The sequence below is a fragment of the Acipenser ruthenus genome, chromosome 12, assembly GCF_902713425.1.
Source record: "Acipenser ruthenus chromosome 12, fAciRut3.2 maternal haplotype, whole genome shotgun sequence".
In the NCBI taxonomy this organism is placed as follows: domain Eukaryota; kingdom Metazoa; phylum Chordata; class Actinopteri; order Acipenseriformes; family Acipenseridae; genus Acipenser; species Acipenser ruthenus.
The window spans coordinates 28,937,148-28,954,851 of NC_081200.1; the positions used below are offsets into that span (position 1 = coordinate 28,937,148).

General features: G+C 37.0%; 2 protein-coding genes across 14 annotated transcripts in view; one reads left to right on the top strand and one right to left on the bottom strand.

Moving 5' to 3' along the window:
* Nucleotides 1-278: 278 nt before the first annotated feature.
* Nucleotides 279-9,440, bottom strand: LOC117416646 (zinc finger and BTB domain-containing protein 41-like). Of its 4 annotated transcripts, none has more exons than XM_059034766.1 (11): nt 9,266-9,440; nt 6,227-7,436; nt 5,811-6,018; nt 5,571-5,640; nt 5,172-5,319; nt 3,502-3,631; nt 3,176-3,271; nt 2,852-2,958; nt 2,265-2,370; nt 1,696-1,784; nt 279-1,584 (listed from the first exon to the last, which is right to left on the bottom strand). In XM_059034766.1, exons 2-11 carry the CDS (start codon nt 7,332-7,334, stop codon nt 947-949), a joined length of 2,700 nt encoding a protein of 899 aa, XP_058890749.1. In that variant the 5' UTR covers nt 7,335-7,436; nt 9,266-9,440; the 3' UTR covers nt 279-946. The 4 variants fall into 4 exon arrangements, with proteins under 4 accessions (XP_058890749.1, XP_058890751.1, XP_058890750.1 ...); XM_059034768.1 differs by lacking the exon at nt 9,266-9,440 and adding an exon at nt 8,897-8,986; XM_059034767.1 differs by lacking the exon at nt 9,266-9,440 and adding an exon at nt 8,794-8,930.
* Nucleotides 9,441-15,526: 6,086 nt separating this feature from the next.
* Nucleotides 15,527-17,704, top strand: part of LOC117416437 (protein crumbs homolog 1-like) — a 37,849-nt gene continuing 35,671 nt past the window's right edge. For all 10 annotated transcript variants that reach the window (XR_009330751.1, XR_009330748.1, XR_009330750.1 and 7 more), the window contains exon 1: nt 15,527-15,752. Coding sequence is in view for 5 of the 10 variants with exons in the window: in XM_034027493.3 (XP_033883384.3) it covers nt 15,674-15,752 (79 nt within the window). In the remaining 5 variants the exon portion in view is untranslated. The remainder of the gene's footprint in view (nt 15,753-17,704) is intronic.

A 17,704-nucleotide genomic window follows, 5' to 3' on the forward strand; every position in this document is an offset into this window, starting at 1 on the left:
AAGTTGCATGAAACCTGCATGGCTCGTGAATTATTTAGTTTAAGCTTTTTAACATCAGCGCATCATTTGGTTTTTGCTCTTAATTGTGTTAACATTAATATTTTGTGAATATAGCACTACTCAACCTAATTTCAAGCTATCAAACTACAACTCTGTTTATTACAGCTTTGTTACAGATATTGTTTAGATATATGTATTGTTTTGTGTGTGTACATATATAATAGGAAATGTTACAATTTACATGTAACATGCTTAGTAGCACAATGATGACAAATGTACTGTACATAAAACAATTTTAATGCAACTGAAATACAGTAAAGGTCCATACATTGTGCAGTTTTTCCATCAATAATGATGGTGACACAGGATAATGCCAGTCCATATGCTGACCATGATTAGAGAAACATCTGCCAAACATAAATTTGCTTAAGTGCAATTGTGGTCAAATCTCTATCTTATGTGTGGTACCAAAATGTGCTTACTTTTCTTTTTTCAAAACACTGGGACAACACTTTAAATTCAGCCACTTGCACATCCATATATAATTAAAATGTTATTTTAATATCTACTTTCACTGTTTTTTTTTTTTTTTTTTTTTTACCAAACATTTGTAAATCAAATTACAGATCACATAAAAACTGCAATGCAATTTACTTAAGCATAATTTCAATCTTAACAAATCCCCCCAAAACCTAAAAGTTTGCTAAGCTTTTTTAAAAATTATTATTATAACTGCTACTGAAATCTAGACTTCAAATACTCTCTACAGCTATGAATTGCAATGGCCCATAAACATCTGGAAAATTAATAAAACATATGACATGGTTTCTCTACATCAGTTATATTAAAATCACTTATACCTCAAACATTTTTATAATTACATTCATATTTAAGATCTAAACCTAGAGCGTACTGTATAACACATACTGTACATCAAAGAGTATTTTTATTGACTATGTTCAGAGTTGGATATGTTTTGAACTGGCGTGGCTGTATCAAGTCCAAGCAGAGTTCCCAAATAAGACTGCTCCTGAGGACCTAACATCTGGTCAGGCCTAACTGGGTGAACAATGTTTGTGGGCTGGGGAGTAAGTGTATACTTCTCCAAAAAGACAAGGTCTGTGGCTGGCTGGTATTCTGTTTGCTGTGTCTGTGGCTGTGGAAGAGGAGTGGTGTGTCTTACAAGATCAGCTTGAGCAGAAACCTCAGGCATCTGGACAGGTACCAGTGTCACAGGAACACAGACCTCCGTGGGAACACTTTGCAGAATGGTCTTTGGTTCGGGCTGGTATACCTTGGGCTGCTCCATGTACTGTTTTGCTTCTGTGTGATAAGCTTTATCATCATATGGCATTGGCAAAGAAACTATTTTCTCCTCCGAGGGCTCTGATGCTGACTGTTCTGCAGCCTTAGTTCCGTGTACGTGATCAATGTGATATTTCAATTTGTCTTTCCTTTTAAAGGTTGCATTGCAATGTGGGCAGTTAAATGGACGGGCATCTGAGTGAATCACCATGTGTTTGGTTAACGTCTTCTTGATTCTGAAAGTTTGGTTACAGATCTGGCACTTGTAAGGTTTCTCTCCTGTAAAACACAATTGTTTATTCTTATCATTTTAAGATGACCACTTTTAGACATTTTTATATTACGAAATAGTTTTTTGATGTGATGTTGTAAATATGCTATAAGTTATACCTGAATGCGTCCTAAAATGCATTTCCAAGCTTGATTTCCCTTTAAATTCTTTCTTACATACTTCACATTGGTGCAAGGCTGCTTTGTACCTAAAAAAAAAAGTAAACATCAGTTAATAAAGCTTAAATCACCTGGTGTTTTGGTCTATATTTTTCACAATGGGCAAATAGAAAGTTCTTGCAATACAAAAATAGCTGATGTGAAGCTATAGTTTTCTTTATTTCTATAACATATAATACATTCAATCAAAATGTGTCTGCCCATTCCAATTTAAAATACTAATTTTGAATATCCTCAAATATTGTATTCCCAATTTTAATGTTAATTAAATAACTCTTCCAAGGAGCAGTTGAACAGTAACAGACACTCAGCAGGGTGGTGTCCAAAGGGTGTGTCACCACAGGTACAGCAGTTTGAATGAAGTGAGTCACAGGGCTACTTCCAGTTTTTTCATGTTAGCATTGATGTCAACTGAAAAGTGGTGACTTGCAGATATAGAAAAAGAGTTTTAAAGAAAAGACTTTGCACATACAAGTTCATTCTGTGTAGTTTATCAGAAGCACACTCACTTCTGCCAAACTTTTTCCCCTAGATGGACACTTCTGTAATGAACTGTCAAGTGATCTCTACGACCAAAACACTTTCCACATTCTTCACACTGATGAGCCTTTTCTCCTGGGAAAAACAAATAAGTCACAAGATTATTACCGTTCTAGTTCTTTAACTTACTGAAGTATAGATTCCTGTACATTGTTATTATTTATTTATTATTATAGGTTGATAAGCCCATATTATTCTGTGTTGGTAACAGTGTGAAATTGTGTGTAGGGGGGAGGGGGAAGAACTTTGTGACTGTAGCAACCAAAGGGAAAAGGGAAACAAAAACCATTGGACTAATAGAAAGGTCTGTTTTTTTTAGTTTTTTTTTTATATATTAAGTATAATTCACTGAGGAAGACTATGCTGTAAACAGACACAATGAGATTGCATTTTAGAGTAAAGTATGATCTGATTATGGGACACTAGCTTTAAAAACAGTACATACTGACAAATATCTCAAGATCAAAAATATTTAAACAAAGATTTACACTGGATGTAATTCATAAAAGCAGTGAAAAAGCAACAACACAAGAGTGATCCATTCCATCTACTGTACCTGAGTGTATTTTTCTGTGTTTTGTCAGGTGATCATGACGAATAAAAGTCTTCCCGCATTCATCACATTCATATCGCTTGTCATCATGATGGACTCTGAGATGAAGCCTGCGTAAGAATCACATTCGTTTGATTTACTTATTCTCACTTTCCTTTTAAATTTTATACTGTACACGAACCAATGATGTCAAACAATTGTCTTGTGCAAGAGGACATCTGTTTTACATCTCCTGCTACAATCCATACTTTCCTTGTAGCTCAGCGAAAGTTAACCATTTACTCAAATTTAAATAAATACACTAATCACACAATATTTTTGTGTTACCTGTATGAGCTACCATGCCGAAAACTCTGCCCACAAATACTGCAGAGATGAGGTTTTTCTCCACTGTGTATCCTCAAATGTTCCTTTAATGTTGTCCTGTATTAAAACAAAATATTAAGGTAGGATTTAAAATTACAAAAGTAAATTCCATTATAAAGATTTTAAACATAATTATTGCCTAAAAATATATAAAAAACAACTTTTACATATAAAACTTGTAACTTACATTATTTTAAAATTGTATGAATATCCAACCAGTTAGTAGTTACCAAATAAAAAACTTTTTTTTTTTCCAAAAGATAATAGAATGACAATTTGTCTTTTACCTTTCTCTTACAGATTTCCCACAGATAAAACAGGTCCATTTCCTCTTTCCTCCATGAGTACACTCAATGTGCCGCTTTCTATTTCCCGTGTCATTAAACTGTCGACCACAAATGTCACATGGGAAGGGACCTGAATCACAGTTATAACAACATTTTAGGTTTTAGACCATATTATTAGTAAAGTAGAACGTTTTAAATGTCTATTCTTAATATTATTGCTTAAACCGTTAATTACGTATTAAATAATTGCATTTGTAGAACACTGCAGGGCTCCAGACAAACCTTTTGCCCAAGGAGCCAAGGCTCTTAGGCCAAAAATGTTGGGTGCCAAATCCAATTGTTGGGTACCACCTTAAGAGCAATTTGGTTGCTTCCATATTCAACTGCTTAAAATGCTAGAAAAAAACACTAAAATGATAGAAAAACAGAAATGTAATGCCTGTACTCACTTAATTTGCTGCCAGATTGTTCATCTATGCTGCCTGTCACTGACTTGCTCTGCCTTCCCTGTCCTCCATGTGATCTCTTCTGCCAGTACACCTGTCCTCAAATGCTGCTCTTGCAACCGTTCTTCTCCTGCAGTTCTGTCTTTCGGTAATGTGTTTCTTAACTCTGTCCTCTGAACTAATTGGAATGTGGCCTAAACTTAAGCCTGTGAACTATATACAACTATCAAATCTTTCTTATTTTTCAGAATCTGAGTCAGTGTCAGCAACAGTTAAAAGGTCTGCATCACTTTGCCAGGATGTGTAAGTTGATCTTTGTTTCCTTTTACCTGAGGAAAGCAAACCTTTAACACAAGGCTCTGGGTCAAATATTTCAAGGGAAGGGCCCTCTGCACTGATTCTCACAAGATCTTCAACAGTTACCACATTAAGTAAGTTGCATAGCTTGGATTTAATTGTTTTGTAGAGACAATCCACGTTCACATTGGGCAGCTGATATCGGCAGCACAAGCACATGATTTCCACTAAATGTAGATTTTTTAAAAATCTGTGCAAAAGGGTTCTTTTCTTAGCATGACCTCCTATAAACCGATGTAGGATTTATCCATAAACTGACCTTTGACCTTTGTTTTAAGCATTCTCCATTCTGGTTGAAATGCATCAACATTGCATCTATTCCTTGCTTTTGTGACCATTTTAGTCGCAGTCTGGAGCCCTGTACTGTATATCTTTCTGTGAATACAATTCAGATGCCATGCTGGCCAGTATTACATAGTACCTTATGATCTACCAGTAAGCTGCACAATTGCTGTCATTTGTAGTTTTTAAATGCCCCAGTCTACCAGAATTCTGAATTTAAGGTACATCACTAACCGAGTATAGTTTCACTGATGCTTGTGTAATTTTAAAGGTTTGGGGAATAAAAATGAAATAGATACTACTGTCGTCCTCCACAATTTTTCAGCAAGAAAGGCTTGTGGAAACCTTCCTCACATAACCACTGGCTGTGAATAACCACTTCCATTATAGAGCAAAGTGCCAGTGCAAACTCACCTTGGTATTCTTTCCAGAAGGAAACCAAGCAAAGATAACCTTGCCAATCCAATACCTCAGCACTCTCATCCCAAGGGATTACTACATACATCCACATTTTAAATGACATGCTCTTTTCATGCTGTTTTACATTGTATAAAGGGTATGAAGCAGATTACTAGTTTTCTGTACCTAGATGAAACTTCTCTTGATGCTTCAGTCTTGCGAATCTGGATTTAAAGTGTTCCTCACAGTATGCACATTTAAAGGGTCTGTCATGTGTGTGAAGAATCATGTGCTCTTCCAGGTGTGGTCGACGGGTAAAGGATTTGTTGCAGATCTACATGAAAAAAAAAAAGTTATGTTTTGATAAATAAATAGCTGAAATACTACTTTCTATACCTTGTTAAAAAATATTGTTTGGCTGTATATGCAAAGGTATAGGGGTCACATATGTTCCACTGTATATTATAGAAATGTGTGAGTAATGTATACTTAAAGATATTTGAATGTCTTGTATATTATTAACAATTATTATTTAATGCAGATTTAAACACTTAATTTAGGTATTAGAAACAAATGAAGACTTACATCACACTTCCACCCTTCACTCTTTTTCTTCTTAATTGAAAGGAATTCTTGTACATTATCAGGATGGAACCTAGAAAACAATAAGTTAAAAAATATTAACTCTAATATTGGCTTATAGTGATGTGCAACATGTGACCATTTATTAATAGCTATGGTATTAAAGAGATGTTTTCATTGGCAATAGTTTCTATTTTCGTGTAATTCAGAAAAAGACTGCTGTGCAAACAGTCTGCTACCTACCTCTTCACATGCTTTGTTAGAGTTTTTTTGCTGGCATGTAGCTTATTGCAATATGGGCATTTGTGTTCCTTCTTGTGGAATGCAGTCTCGTTGTTGTGCTTTTTCCTGTGAACCGTGAGGTTTGATTTAGTGGAGTAGCGCTGATGGCAAACTTCACATTGAAAAGGTTTCTCTCCTGTGTGAACGCGTGTGTGACTTTCATACTTTCCTAGAAAACAGAAATGTTTTGATGAGATGCAAAAATGGAAAGTACACAAGAAACACAAATACAGTGAGTTGCTGTTAAAGATTATTTAAACATGAGTAATGACCAACAACAAATGACAAAGTTCAAAATGTACCTAAATAAAATCTATGGTTTTCCAAGGAAGAGTTGTTGGTTATTACAGGTTAAAACTTTACAGCTTTGTTCTTACCTGCCCGATCAAATGTTTTACCACACTTAGGACATTTAAGTGTTTTCTTGTTTGCACTCTGGATTATGACAGGAGCTAGTCCTTCAGGGAAGCTCTGATTGGTTCCTTCAGTATCTGTATTCTGATTGTCCTCGTCATTGTCACTCTCCTGTTCAGCTTCAGTTTCATCCGATGTTGCTTCGTTTTGGTCCTCTTCCTGCTCTTCACGTTCACTCTGACAGTTTTCCATTTCAGTAACGTCCGGTCTCTCCTCATCACTAAGCATTTTGTCTGAACTGCTGTCATCAGACAGGCCTGTACTTTCATTATCACTTTTGTTGCAGAATTTTACCGGGCATTTGCGAGTGCGTGCAGACCTTCTTGTGGTATGCTCTGTCTCGTCCAAATTTTTGGAAATGTCTTCTGATTTTTCTACTGATGGTGCGCTGTGAGATTTAGTCAGATGGTTTTGTAAGGATTTTCTGTAGCAGAAGCTTCGGCTACAAAGGGTACATTGGTTGCTTCCAGACAGCTTATCACTGAGCTCAGGTGTTTGTGCCAGTTCATTGTATGATATTTCTTCTGTGACCTCTTCTGCATTGACAGAGGCTGATGAATATTCCTCACTGGTTAACAGGTTCACTGCATCAGTCATATCTAAAAACTTGGCTGCTTCCACGAGAGAAGGGATCTCACTTTCATAGATCAGGAATTCTGAGGTATATAAGAATTCCAGTAGGTGCTGAAACACAGAGTCTGTAACATGGTCCAAGGTAACATGTTTTAAGTTTGGGTTTTTGGTCAAACGAGCTTGAAAATAACTACTGCCAAAAGCAGCCACCGCCTTATGGGCACTGTATTGTTTTCCATCTGCAACAATAACTAGATCACAGAAGGATGATGACTTCATTCTATCATCATTCAAGAATGTAAGTAAGTTCCTGTCGTACTGTTTAAAACATAAATGCTTTCTTTTCTCCAATGACAGTTCTTGGAGGGGACACGGATTTTCCAGATGTACTTTGGTGTCCACTGAGATAATATTGTTGAATGCCTGTAAGTCTGAAGGTGTACCTTTGTCAATATTGACAAGGACATTCCCCTTCTGTTTAGTATTCCTTCTTTTCATTGTACAATTTAAGTCTGGCAAAAATCTGAGATAGATGGATGGCTTGCTTTTCCTAACAAATCCTTCAGAATAAAAGCATTTGTATCATGCCTGCTTAATAACCTGCAAAACAAATGATGAAAAAAAAGTCACATTTGAACAAAATTAATTTCTGTTGTACATGATTTATGTAATTCTACTTTTTTGATGAATACAGAATGTGAGTTCTCCTCAAAAATCCCCTCAAGTGCAAACATAGTCTTTATATATTTTTCTTGTTATTTTAAACAACTCTAGTTATAGTCCGTTAGCAAAACAAATACAAACACAAGACATCAAAATGATTGTCTGCTTGACTTATAGATTTTTCTTGTGTTATAAGCTTCTAAATCACAATAGACAGAACAGTAGGGTGTGATGGGAGTAAAATAAAAGGGACATGACAAAAAAGAGGTATGTTACAGTGGTTGATTTATGGATAATGCTATTCATATATACAACTCTCCAGACTTAAGTGTAAGCATAACACATTAGTTACCTGTCTTGCTTTTTTTTTGTTTTATTACAACAATCTCATGTTAACATGGTCAAATGAGGGGTACTATCTGTTGCACTTTCAATGATAATTTCTGTCTGATGCTGGTACTTTATTGGGTTTCCATAGTCAGTAAATCTGATTTCCTATAACAATTTAGCATGACAAAGCTAAGCTTCCAGCAGAATTCGGAACAGTGATCTGTCAGATTGCACCATGCTGTTTATAGCGTGTAGAAAGATATCATCGGTTTGCCCCTAGAAATTAAATGGCCTCGACATTGTATAGCAAGGTACAATGGCTTCTACCAAACAAAACTGTAGACTTCAAATATGTTTTCCGAGAAGGACAGAAGTCAACTTTCAGTGTAACTTTTTTCACCTGCTTACCACCATTACCACTCTAATTATACATTTAAATAATAATAATAATAATACAATAAAATAAATATAAGACACTGAATACAATGAATGCAGGGCCTACAAAAGCACAAGGCAGTAGTATAGTGAACAAAATTGTTAAAACAACAACGAAAACAAATCTCTGCAAGTTACAGAGGATAAATGCCACGACTACTAGTCGTGTTATTGAAGACTCAATACTACGAGAGAAAAAAAAATGTTAAATAGCCGTTTGCTGCCTAAACTCTATTCAGTCTGATTCCGGTTCACTCCAGTTTTGTGTTTTGTTGCTGCAGCCGTCATTTAAAATTGACAGCTATCGATTGTGCGCTACGTATTTATTTAAAAACGCTGTAAATAAACCATATGTTGTACAGGTGCAGATAGTAAAGTCTCGAATTCACCAATCCTCCTTGTGCCGGACCCCCTAACCTCACGGCCCCCCGTAAAGGGAGATCACTGACAAACGACACCATTCACTACAACAAACAAACGTGTTTATTTTTTTAAAAAATGTGTAAGTCAAAATGAAAGTTTTTCCTACCGTAACAACTAAACTTCTCTAAGCAATACAACCTCCAATGTTATATACCCAGTTGATAAATGTAAATGTGTGTTTTTTTTTATAAAAGCAAAGAACACCCCACCTTCCTATTTTCTCAGAACCATTCCTACATCCTAACAAACTGCAATCCTATTGGCTGACATGGTATTTCCAGCCTCGTTTTGTTCACCGTAAGTGATTGCCTTTATTTTCCACCATATATTTATACATGTATATTTAGCTTCTCTTCTAGCTTTTTTTGCAAGCGATTATGGTGTATGTAGTTTATTAATACATAAAAAACTACAAACCACAATTCTATGCAACGGCTTTATAACGGTGGCGTTTTAGTCACGCAGATTCTTGCAGATCTGTGTAGAAAACAAATTCGCATTATCGAAATTAGGGTTAGTAGGCTAGGGATGTCACAAAATGTGTAAACAAAACCAATAATAATGGTTAATGTCCCTACTCTGCAGCTGACGTCATCAGGCAGTCCGCAGCCGAAGCCGGCCGACTTATATTCACTAAAACGCTGGTTACGTTCTCGTATGCCAAAGCAAGCTGCACTTGCTGCGCGTGGCTGTTCTCTGTTTGACATCATGGTGCTGCTTGTAACGCCTTCTCCAAACCTTTGGGAAACTTACCCGCATCATCACCTATTTACACTCTAATTGCATAATTTAATGACTTATTCTATTTGTTTGATGTATATAATGAAACGTAATTACATTTACTTATTTAATTTATCACAATGCATCACACATGGGGATTGCATTCATTTGCAGTCCATACAACTTAATTTTTAAACGTACTATTCTCAAAGCTGTGCTGTGCTGGATCTGCACAGATTTTTGATGGTGGAGCTTCCTGAACGGGATTCTGTGCAGATATGTGCAGAACTGCAGAAATCTGTGCTAAAAGAAGGCACCGCTGTATTAAAACTGGCTGCACAGCTTTGCAAACTCGTTTGTTTTTATTTATGTTTTCATTGTCTGTGCTGAAAATCTGAAACCAGCGCACCGGTTTTTTCGGATGTTGTTGCAAAATGATGAGCTGTTTCTATTCAGATCAATCAATTGCGTGTACTTGATAATTAAATTGAATTGAATTGAATAGTTTTACGTACAGTACTTGTTTTACTTACTGTGCTTAGAACCCCGATCTTGTAATGTTGTCAATGGCATTTTCTCTTCCTGCCACAAGATGGAGATGTATGTATATTTATTTAGCATAGGAATTAACATTGCCTTAATATAGAAACACGTTGAAAAGGAACATAATCAGAAAATCACAGCTACCATAACAAAGGTGTTACAATGTTCTGTCAAAACACAACAAAAAAATAATGTTAAAATGTGGATGGTGTGTAACAGAGAAGAAGTTACTATACAATATTTGATTTAGGAAAATATAGTAAAATGGCAATGTATTCAAGGTAAGATTAGGCGACCCGTGTGTGTTCCCTGAGGGAGATTCCAGCAATAAGCATCACAGGTGGAGCTGGATGTGATGGTTATCCAGCTCACCAGCAGTTGCTGGGGATTTCAGCAGGGTTATAACAACCCAAACCTTCACAAGTGCATTGAATGGAAATACGTTAAGCAATTAATTTACTTGGACTCTGCTCACTCCACTGAAATCGCCCTCCTGTCTGTCACTAACTCACTAAAATCTGCCCGAGCTGCCTCTCTCTCCTCTGTCCTAATTCTCCTCGACCTCTCTGCTGCCTTTGACACTGTCGATCACTCTATTCTACTATCCTCTCTCGCTGACCTGGGAATCTCTGGTACTGCTCTGGCCTGGTTCTCCTCCTACCTCTCCTCTGATCTCTCTATCTCCATTCCTCTGGAATCTACCACACTCTCTCCCTCCTCCTCAGCTAAGAACCTCTGAGTCATCCTGGACCCCTGCCTCTCTTATTCCCAGCACATCTCCACTCTGGCACGCACTTGCCGATTCTTCAACATATGAAGAATCCGACCCTTCCTCAGCAACTATGCCACCCAGCTCCTGCTCCAGGCCCTGTTACTCTCCCACCTAGACTACTGCAACCCCCTCCTGGCTGGCCTCCCTGCGTCCGCCACCCGTCCTCTCCAGCTCATCCAGAACTCCGCTGCTTGCCTGGTGTTCTCTCTGCCTCGCTTCTCCCACGCAACTCCACTGCTCTGCTCACTCCACTGGCTCCCGATCACAGCTCGCATCCAGTTCAAGACTCTTGTACTCGCCTACAGATGCCTTGACCAGACTGCACCCAGCTACCTCCAGACCCTCATCTCTCCCTACACCCCCACTCGACCTCTCTGCTCCTCCTGCACTAGAAGACTCGCTGTACCTCCTCTACGCTCCCCTGCCTCCAGAGCCCGCTCCTTCTCCACCCTCGTCCCGCAGTGGTGGAATGACCTTCTGTGGCAAAGTGCCCCGCCCCTGTGTGCATTTGTGTGTTCTATGTTGTATGTATGCGTGCGTATGTTAATGTTGGTGTATAGATTGGTACACGGGATATAAACAGGTCTGTGTTTCACGTGTGTTTAAATTGTATATTTGTATTTAGGCACGGGATTGCACATCACGCACGTGCATTTAAAATATAATATGCGAGCACGGGGTTGCACAGAATTAATTCACGTGCTGGGATTCAAGTGAATAATTAATTAGTAATTGAATCCCAGCACAACAGTATATATAGATGCACATTTTCATTCAGTCGGGGTTGGGTGTTCGGAAGAGGAGAACGGGTGAGAGAGAGAGGAATAAGTAGTAGTGAAAGATCGTAAAGATAAGTGTTTGTTCTCACCGTGTTTGTTTGTCTCCGTGCACCGTTTGTTTAGTGTTAGTCCGTTTTGTCTGTCTCTTTATTTTGGCTATAGTGCCGTGTCCTGTTTTGTATTCCATTGTTCAAACCTTTTATTTGTTAATAAACGCTGAGTGCAGCCATTGCACTCAGCTCATCATCACCACCGTCTCTGTCTGTGTTTGAGTTCCTTTCTGGTCTGACGCAACCCACTCTGGCCGTCTTTGTGACACCTTCCTACAGATGTCAGGACTGCCCAGTCCCTGACCACCATCCAGCAACTCCTCAAGACTCACCTCTTCAGACAGCACCTGTAGAACTCCTCTTTTCCCTCTGGACACTTTATCACTCTTCCTTAATGTGCTTTACTTGCTCTTATCTGCTCCCTATTTTACTGCATTTAATCCTGTACTTTAGAGTACTGTAGTCTGTCACAAGTGTTATTTAATCTGTAATATTTTGTATTTAATTATATCCTGATGTAACTATCACTGACACTGTTATCTGCCCGTTATTGAATCGTATCTTGTCATATACTTGTACTTGCTAGAACCAAAGTCTTTGTATTTTATCTTGCTCTTAATTGTATTAATACTTGTACTGTGATTCTTGAAATGTATTTTTGTTTATGACTGTAAGTCGCCCTGGATAAGGGCGTCTGCTAATAAATAAATAAATAAATAAATAAATAATAATAATAATAATAATAATAATAATAATTCACAGTGCTTTCATAGCATTATCACATACAGACTGGTCGTGAGATGATTGCATTGTTAATTCCAGTTCAGATCACACAGAAAGAAAATGAAAGCATGTAATAACTTGAGCTGACTGAGTGCCGGTTTCTATGGTTACCATATAGCATCCTGAACTGAAATCATAGCTATTGCAAGCTGTACAGCACTTCTGATTTCACACAGTTTACATTTGTATTTTTTCATGATACCGAACTACACGACGCTGAAGTTCCCAGTTTAAGTGGTAAGTCTCAATATAGTGTGTCTCAATATAGTCTCAATATATATGTTTCAATATAGTGACTCAATCATCCAAAGGTAATAACAATTTAACACTTCTATTGGATCCACAAAGACACTAAACCGTTTGAAGATTCATAACTAAAATGACCAGCTTGTCTAGAAAACAATGACAATTATGAAGAAGAAATATTACAGAAAACAGAGAAATCCAGAAATCTAAGACCAGTGTTGAAGGTGAAGAAACCCCAGCATTCTTGATAATTTAGAACCCTAGTTTACACCCCAAGAAACAAAAAAGAACCGCCTGGTTTATCAAATCAGTGGCTGTCTCCGCCTTTTCAAAATCCACATTTTGTTCATGTTTCATGTTGTTCTGTAATTTAGTTAAAGCAATTTGGGGTTCTAATTATTTGTATATAAGCTGGGTGAAGAACACAGTACTGCTGTGCTATATAAAGCCTAGTTTTTCTTGCAATTCCAAATTGCCAGACTCAAGGTTTACCTGAAATTAGTTTAAGAATAGTTTAATGAACCAAGTTCCCTTTTCATAAATGTGGTCTTTTGTTCATGATCATTTAAATAGTATTTGTACTGGTATTGTTTTCCAGTTGGATAGTGACTGTACATGACAGTTCTTTGTCTAGTGACTCAGTCACTCTATGTGATTTAGAGCTATGGAAGCAGCAGGTGTTGAGATTACATTGATTGCTGCAGGATTACAAAACACCCCTGTTTTGTAGCTGTAATTACATATAGAACAGAAACATCATGCATGAGAACAAATAGGATTGTTGATAACATTTACTTTCTGCAATATTGCAATTAAAATGTCTTTAATTCAGATATAATGAATGTTCCTTTGTATACATATATCCTGAGTATACATAAATGTTATTTTTCTGCAAATATTGTATTAGGAATTGCAGCCCTATGCCTACCGCCATGCTGAAATATGATTACTTATAACAGTGCTCCACATTAGATGTGCCCTTATTTTCACTAGCTATTGATATCTTGTTTTTTAATTGTCAAAACCAGAAGTGTAGTACTTCGGGTCTATTTTGCCAACCATACTACTATATCCAGTTCAAGACTCTTGTACTCACCTACAGATGCCATGACCAGACCGCACCCAGCTACCTCCAGACCCTCATCTCTCCCTACACCCCCACCCAGCCTCTCCGCTCCACCTGCACTAGAAGACTGGCTGTACCTCCTCTACGTTCCCCTGCCTCCAGAGCCCGCGACTTCTCCACCATTGACCCGCAGTGGTGGAACGACCTTCCTTTGGATGTCAGAACTGCCCAGTCCCAGACCACCTTCCGACGCCTCCTCAAGGCACACCTCTTCAGACAACACCTGTAAAACTCAACTCTTCCCTTCTGGACAATATAGCACTCTGCCTTTAACGCACTTTAACTTGCACTTATCTGCTCCCTATTTTATTGTATTCAATCCTGCACTTAACCCAATCTGTAGTATCTTGTATTTCACTGGCACTTGTATCTAACCCTGATGTAACTATCAACACTGCTATCTGCTCTTGAACGATATCAAATAGTACTGTGTTTTGTATTTGCTCTTATTAGGACTGGAGTCATTGTATTTTGTATCTTGCTCTTAATTGTACTGTAATTCTTGATATGTATTTTTTGTATACAACTGTAAGTTGATCTGGTTAAGGACGTCTGCTAAGAAATAAATAATAATAATGTTTATTATGCATAATGGGGTATGAGTCAATACATACTTTACAAATTTAAAAAAGTGATAAGAAAATCTATTCATAGACAAGCTGGATTTGTCCATTATCAATACCAATGTGTGAGTGTGTGGCTCTCTGAACTGCTGATAAATTAGTTAAAATGTCCCTTTTATTTAAATAGAGATGATAATACAGTTATGTATTACTGATACATGATAAAGGGTGCCCTGTTCAGTCTTTCCTATTCTAATCAATTGTAGCCATACAGAAATGCAACACCTTTTTTTGAACTCAACAAAGGAGAAGCTGATAAGCAGATGCCCCTATCTTCCCACACAGACAGCCATTAACATGTGATTATAGGTCTTTCTTAAGAAATACGAAAAAGATCAGGAAAAAAAAAGATATGAATGGCTTGTTTTTTTGTTTCTCATTTAATTTCATATAAACATTTCCTCCATGTAACTATAAACAACAGTGACAGATGCCTTCGTTTTAAAGCTATTCTAGGTAAATAGCAGATTGTCATGCAAATCCCCTGAAACTAAAAATGACTGCTGTGATTTGCATGGAAATTAATGTTGTTCACTTAATGGTTTTGTCGGTGCCCGTTTTTCATTATGCATTCCAATTTATTCAGGTATATTTACACAAAAGAACAGCAAAAATAAATAAATAAATAACCGGTTAAATACCCGAAATGTATAACTAAATAGTATATATTTAAAATTAAAAATATAGCAAATGTTTTAAATGGCATTAAATAAAAATAACACCAGAAGAAAATGTGAACCGTAAATATCAGTCTTACTAATCTACTGAGAAATATAAGTGCCACCCTAAAAACAGCTGTGGAAATATGTAACATCATGACATACAGTTTCTTACAAAGAAAATGTTTTTCAAGGTAAGCCTGGGAAATGAATGTTGTTTTTTACAATGAATGAAACTGCAAGGAAAGGTGCATCACTTGCATCTCATTTTTAAAATTATTTTTCTAACTTATAATAATGTTGAATATCACTATCGAAACAGATCTAAATACTGCTGTTCTTTAAATGATTTCACACACAGATTGTCTTAACCTTGGCAATCCCACTCTATTAATGAATATTATGAGTTCTTGAGAGTCGGTAAGTATTCCAGTCCATCCAGCTAGTGAAGTCTGCGTCATGTTTCACAAAGCCCTCAATAGTTGTCTGGACAGTCACAGCAGCTCCAGAGCCAGCTCTCATTGGTGTAGCACAGAAAGAGCCCTGTGGAAGCACACAAGTGGCATCTTGTGAATCCTGTGCCTTGGAAGCACCAGGCTCTGTGTACCTGATGTTGTGAAAGGCACAAGAGAGCAGTTACAACATGGCCAGCAGACAGTTCACAGGATGATTTCTCATTATAAATATGGCTTTTTCAAAATCTTCCCGATTCAAATTATCATTCGTCACCAACCTCATTCTTCTGAGTCTCATCAGCATTGGAAGTAAGTTTTACTGCACTCCTTTTTGCTGGCATTTTGACAATCACTGAATGAATGTTTGCAGACTCTCCACTTGTAGATATCCATTGTTTGACATATTTCTGATAGCGTATATTATCAGTACTTGCTGTGATTGAAACATATTCAAATATGATTTGCTCATCATGTGCTGCTCTATTAACATTTCAACCACATGTTGTATATCCATGTTTAAGAAAGCACAGAGTTGGAGCACCTTTACTTTTTAGATTTTGGTTGTTTTGATTGTTATATGATTATTGAAATGATGTACATTATCTGTTCTTCAGGGCAAGACAAAAGGGTTTGTGACAGTTATAACAGTTATTGCATCAGGACAGCTAGAAAAAAGCTATTCCCACAAAAAAAGGTCTCAGCTGGGGAAACTGAGAGAAGGCAGAGCTTCTTAAACATGGTTGCAATGATCAGACAGGCAGATTGCATCTCTAGACTGACAGCATGTGTGTGTGATTTGAGGCTGTTTAATCTGAATATCAATAAGCCAGAGCTCAGACAGCAGCTGCCATTCAATAGGAGATTTAACATTATTCTCAATCTGGGTCACCTTCTGTTGTTGCAAATTTAAACAATGGACAATCAACAGTAACAATAAACACAAATATAAGAATGATTATGAGAAGAGTTCAGTGTATTATAAACAGACATGGTTTGTAAATATAAATAATATCCATCTTATTGTAGGATTAGCACTCCATTAAAGTTGTATGTATTGCAGGTGTGCTATGGTTTTCTGAATACAGTATGGCCAGATGTCTATAGAAAAGTATTATGTTTCTGTGGGCATATTATACCTACTCTGCTTTTAGAAATGATTGCTAATGCCACTGAATATATTAGGACCATGACATTACCTTTTCTTAAACAGTATGGATATATTTTCTCATGGTCATGGTTTTATACCATACACAACACATCTTAAATAATAGATATTGATTTAAATACAGTAAATGTAGATTGAGAGATATAAATATATATATATCAACATACATAGGGGTCAAACATACATAGGGGTCTGAAAATGTGTCATTCTTTTGCAATGGATTTATTCAGGGTATACATTGGGAGCTTTAAGGGCTGTGCTAGTACAGTATAACAAACAAATAACATATTTTGACTATCACAAAATGCACTGATATCAATGTACATCAAGTGGGGGTTCCCATGCTTTATCTGGGAGTGTTGTGAAGGTGGTATAAAACCAAGCACATTGCAACTCTCTCAAGAACTGGCACACATATCTACAGTCTGCTGCATCCCACTGCATCCCATTCTCTTGAAATGTGTCTTGGACATTAATTATCAAAAGAAGTAGCAAGATAAACTGTGGGACAAGTAGGACGGAACAATTACTTTATTGCTCTGACTGGTTTCTTGCTGGATTTATACTGTTAAAGAGTGATGTATTTCTTACTGAAGTTTGCAGTCTTTTATTGCAATTATTTGATTTGATTATTATTATTTTTTTAATATAAGTCTGTGTTTTTGTTTGCCCATGAGTCCAGGAGCTGCTATTAAGTTCTAGTTGCTTGCTATAAATATGTGTTATGTAAGCTAGATAAGCCGAGATGTCTTTATATTCGTAAGCACCAGCAAAACAAAAGAAAGCTTGAGTCACTCACAGGATGGTCTTTGGAAGATCTACCATATGTATCCAATATCTATTGCAGCTCCTGGACTCAGATGAAAGCAGCTTTACACAGACTTATCAAAACAGAAACCTAGTATCTAAGTTATTGTTAAGAATCACTGAGAATGATTGCAAACATCATATAAAGAAAGAGGGTGAAAGTAATAAATGAAACTTTGAGCTACTTGCTGTAAAAATGGTGTTCTTCTCTGACAATTTATCTTTGACTTACATACTCAAGAGTAGGGTTCTATGTTCTGGTTTGGATTATAAAAACTACCTACTGTAG

Excerpts from the sequence above, each read along its gene's own strand:
- LOC117416646 (XM_059034766.1), bottom strand. The coding sequence starts at position 7,334 with ATGAAAAGAAGGAATACTAAACAGAAGGGGAATGTCCTTGTCAATATT. Across the intron at positions 6,019-6,226 it reads TAAAACATTTGATCGGGCAG|GAAAGTATGAAAGTCACACA; the intron begins GTAAGAACAAAG and ends TCTGTTTTCTAG. Across the intron at positions 5,641-5,810 it reads CTAACAAAGCATGTGAAGAG|GTTCCATCCTGATAATGTAC; the intron begins GTAGGTAGCAGA and ends ATTGTTTTCTAG.